The sequence below is a fragment of the Hevea brasiliensis genome, chromosome 3 (assembly GCF_030052815.1).
Source record: "Hevea brasiliensis isolate MT/VB/25A 57/8 chromosome 3, ASM3005281v1, whole genome shotgun sequence".
NCBI lineage: Eukaryota > Viridiplantae > Streptophyta > Magnoliopsida > Malpighiales > Euphorbiaceae > Hevea > Hevea brasiliensis.
The window spans coordinates 103,588,093-103,592,036 of NC_079495.1; the positions used below are offsets into that span (position 1 = coordinate 103,588,093).

The 3,944-nt window shown below is 33.6% G+C and overlaps 1 protein-coding gene across 2 annotated transcripts; it reads left to right on the forward strand.

The window, feature by feature from the left end:
- The first annotated feature begins 243 nt into the window (after positions 1-243).
- Positions 244-2,296, forward strand: LOC110640374 (8-hydroxygeraniol oxidoreductase-like). 2 transcript variants are annotated; one of them, XM_058144331.1, is made up of 7 exons: positions 244-398; positions 466-611; positions 683-720; positions 867-1,269; positions 1,378-1,617; positions 1,709-1,867; positions 2,045-2,296. In XM_058144331.1, the coding sequence occupies exons 1-7, from the start codon at positions 356-358 to the stop codon at positions 2,153-2,155; spliced, it is 1,140 nt and encodes a 379-aa protein (XP_058000314.1). In that variant the 5' UTR covers positions 244-355; the 3' UTR covers positions 2,156-2,296. The 2 variants fall into 2 exon arrangements, with proteins under 2 accessions (XP_058000314.1, XP_058000315.1); XM_058144332.1 differs by having other exon boundaries at positions 466-548.
- The last annotated feature ends 1,648 nt before the right edge of the window (positions 2,297-3,944 follow it).

Here is a 3,944-nt window from a genome sequence, read left to right on the forward strand (position 1 = left end):
CACTTGTTGATGGTCTGGTAATTAATATTGCGTATAGAGGTATAAAATTATTTTTTTAAATAAAAATATTATTTTAAATTTTATTAAAAAATATTTTAAAAAATATTATTTTATTATTTTAATATTTTTATGATTAAAATTTATTAAATTTAATTTTAAATTTTTTAATATTCTTTAATTAGTATCTTAAAAATTTTTTCAATCAATAATAATGACAAACAGTACATGGTGTGTGGACGGCCATTAGAAGCTCTCTTGTACTTTACATAGAGGGAAGATTTTGTCTTTGCCCCAACCTCAAAAGTCAAAGTTCACCATTGAATCTGCAGGCAGCCAGCGGCAAAACCATTCTCGTATGGCAATGTCCAAGAACACTTCTCAAGTCATAACATGCAAAGGTACAGAGCTAACAAAAAAAGCTGTAGCTAGTACCAGTTTATGCTCACGTTTTCATGTATCTTGTAGCTGCTGTATGCTGGGGAGGCGAGGAGTTGTCGGTGAAGGTGGAAGAGATACAAGTAGATGCACCAAAATCATCAGAAGTTAGAGTTAAGATGTTATGTGCTAGTATCTGCCACACTGATATAATTTTCTCCAAAGGCATATTATTTGTGAGTATCTTTGATTAATGACTCCTTGTTGAGTTAATATTCTTATGTGTTTGTTTAATCTCTTCTTTCAGCCTCTTTTCCCTCGAGTTCCTGGGCATGAAGGTGTTGGGTAAGCCCTCCCTTTATGCATTATTCTTGTTTAAGTAATCCCCTAAAATATCTGCAATTTCCTTTAACTTTTGCCTTGGAAAAGAAAAAGGGTATAATATGTTATATAGAATGTTTGATTCTTTCCTCTGTATTGCATTTGCCAAGAATTGTGGAGAGCGTTGGTGAAGAAGTCAAAGACTTAAAGGAAGGAGATGTTGTGATTCCAACATTCATTGGGGAGTGTCAAGAATGCGAATATTGCATATCAGGGAGGACCAATTTTTGCCTAAAATACCCTTTAACCATCAGTGGCCTGATGCCTGATAACACTTCCAGAATGTCCATTAGAGGTCAAAAATTATACCATTTTTTTTCTTGCTCCACATGGTCTGAGTACACTGTTGTGAATGTCAACTACATTGTCAAGATTGATTCAAGCATATCACTACCACATGCTAGCTTCATCTCTTGTGGATTCTCAACTGGATTTGGGGCAGCTTGGAAGGAAGCTGAGGTTGAGAAAGGATCAAGTGTTGCTGTTTTTGGCCTTGGCGCTGTTGGATTAGGGGTAAGTATATATATACATATTTGCACACTCATTGTGATCCTTTTGCTTTATATGTTTTCAGGGTATCAATTAGTCTTTAACGATAAATCATTATGCATTTTGTTTTAGGTGGTAGAGGGTGCACGAATAGCTGGGGCACAAAAAATAATTGGCATGGACAAGAATGGAATGAAGAAAGAAAAGGGGCAAGCTTTTGGAATGACTGATTTCATAAACCCTAATGACTCTTGTGATAAATCTGTTTCAGAATTGATAAGAGACTTAACTTGTGGGAAGGGGGTTGATTATTGCTTCGAATGCACTGGAGTTGCTAGCTTGATTGATGAAGCTCTACTATCCCTAAAAATTGTGCGATAATTCCCGAGATGACTTTAATATCATTAAATTAACAAAATCGAGATAACATATATTAATAAGTTGTTGTCTTGTGGGTTTTCAGGGAAAAGGAAAAGCAATCACGGTTGGTGCAGGATATGATACAAGAGTTCAGATCAACATCAGACCCTTTGTAAGTTGTCGTACTTTGAAAGGTAGCCTATTTGGAGGCCTGAAAGTGAAATCTGATCTCCCAACTATACTTGACAAATGCAAAAATAAGGTGCTTTTCTCTTCTGGATTTATGGCAGGTTAATCTTCACTATCTAATTATCTCTGTCAAATTAACGATATTGACAGACTTAGTGCACAAACTGGACTGAGAAATTTGTTTTCTGTTCAGAGGATTTTTTTTTTTTTTAACTTCGTTAAGGATGGGCTATACTCTAATTCTTGGCAGGAATTCCACCTTGATGAACTTTTGACTCATGAGGTTTCATTGGAAGATTTGAATAAAGCATTTGAGCTGCTGAAGCAACCAGACTGTGTCAAGGTTCTTATCAATTTCTAATTAATATGTAATTAAAAGACAATGCCACAATCAAAGAACAAAAAGGTCAAAGTTAATGTTGTTGGGCTGGCCACTTGGCTTAGATCTGTCCGTTGTGACCAATGTAATTCAGTTATTTGTGTTATCAGGTTGGTGTTTCAACCTTTAGATAATATTTAGTATAAATGAATTTTACGAAATTTTATAAAATTTATTTGTAAATCTAAAATTTTAGTGGTTGATTTGAATGAAAATTCATTTAAAATTTTTAATAATCAATTCCATGAAATTTATTATAATTAAATTAAATTTTATCAAAATTAATAAAATTTACAAATAAATTCTAAATTTAAAATAGTATATATTTCAAGTGACAAAATTATCCTCTTATTATATATCATTTTATTTTATTTTATTTTATTTTTTTCAAACACAATTTATTTTATTTGAAATAAATTTCATATTTAATATAAACTATACCAAACAAAGAAATTTATTTGTAAATGAATTCTATCAGGAAATTTATTTACAAATAAAATAAATTTTATCATAAAATTAAATCAAATAGGGTTTTAGAATAAATTACATTAATCATCCCTCATTTTATATAGTTATTTCATTGTAGTCACTTACTTTTAATTTATTAAAATAAAATTCCTCCATTTTAACTTTGTTGGGGGAAAGTCTTCCTAACCTATAATAAGTTTCAGGTCAAAAGAAAAATTGCAATTTTTTTTTAATAATATGATACCTAAATTAATGTCTATTATTAGGGGAATTTTATAATTTCTCTAATTAACTCTAATAGTTCAACTCCGATGCATCAAGTTTTGCAAATCGCTTTTTGGCATAATAACTTTTTAAATTCCTAAGAAATGTTTCAATAGTCATATAAGCTTTAGTCGATCTATTTGATCCATTTGAATCCTAATCTGCCAGCTGTGTTTGCGATAATTATTTATTCAGATAGTTAGTGCATGCCAATTCATGCTGTCAATAAATCTTATATTTGTAATTAATTTTAAATATTTGTTTTTTTTTAGACATGCAGATATTGCATTATCAAGGCCAAAAAGGGTAAGAGCACATCTGCACATGAGACTAATAATAAGAAATTGAGGCCCTAAATCAGTTCCAACCTAAAATCAACTAAGTTCAAAATTGCCTAGCATCCTTAGGCACACAGAAACCAAAACCGCCCTAACCGCCTGAAAGTATTGCCGGTGATTTGGAAGCACCCACGCAGGTGAAATCAACCGAGACACCAAAGCAACAACGTCAAGCCTCCTAAGGTCAGGATCTGGTGCAAAGATTGAGGAAGAAATCCTGAAGCAATTAACTTCCAAGAAACGAAGAAACAAAGACCTCAAGCTTCCGCAAGCTCATCAGCAATAGTGCTTACGGCTGGGAAAGGAGACATGAAACTCTAAGGTCCAGGGTGTTTCAGTTTGGTATAGCTCTGGGTTAGCCAAAAGGCATCCATGCAGCTCTAGAAAACCTCTTTCTACGTGGAAGCCCAAAATACTATGCCAAGCTCACAGACAAACTAAGTTCTCGAAAGCTCCCAATAATAAGGCACTGCCTAAAAGGCCATAATACAAAAATGCCAATACATACCAAATCCAGTTGAGGTAGAGCTACCCCAAATTAGGCTGAAAACCCTATCAAATATCCTTTTCTGTCATGACTCAACCTATGGACCGGACCGGCATTAGGAGTTGGGCCAGCCTAAAGCCCCCGAGGCCTGTAGTAAGTCTAACTATCCCTCAATCCAATCCTAAGGCCCATTTGGGGCCAATTTTAAGAATTC

Coding starts and splice junctions, on each gene's coding strand:
- LOC110640374 (XM_058144331.1), top strand. CDS start 356: ATGGCAATGTCCAAGAACACTTCTCAAGTCATAACATGCAAAG. Junction 721..866: donor CCTGGGCATGAAGGTGTTGG/GTAAGCCCTCCC, acceptor GCATTTGCCAAG/AATTGTGGAGAGCGTTGGTG. Junction 1,868..2,044: donor TTGACAAATGCAAAAATAAG/GTGCTTTTCTCT, acceptor AATTCTTGGCAG/GAATTCCACCTTGATGAACT.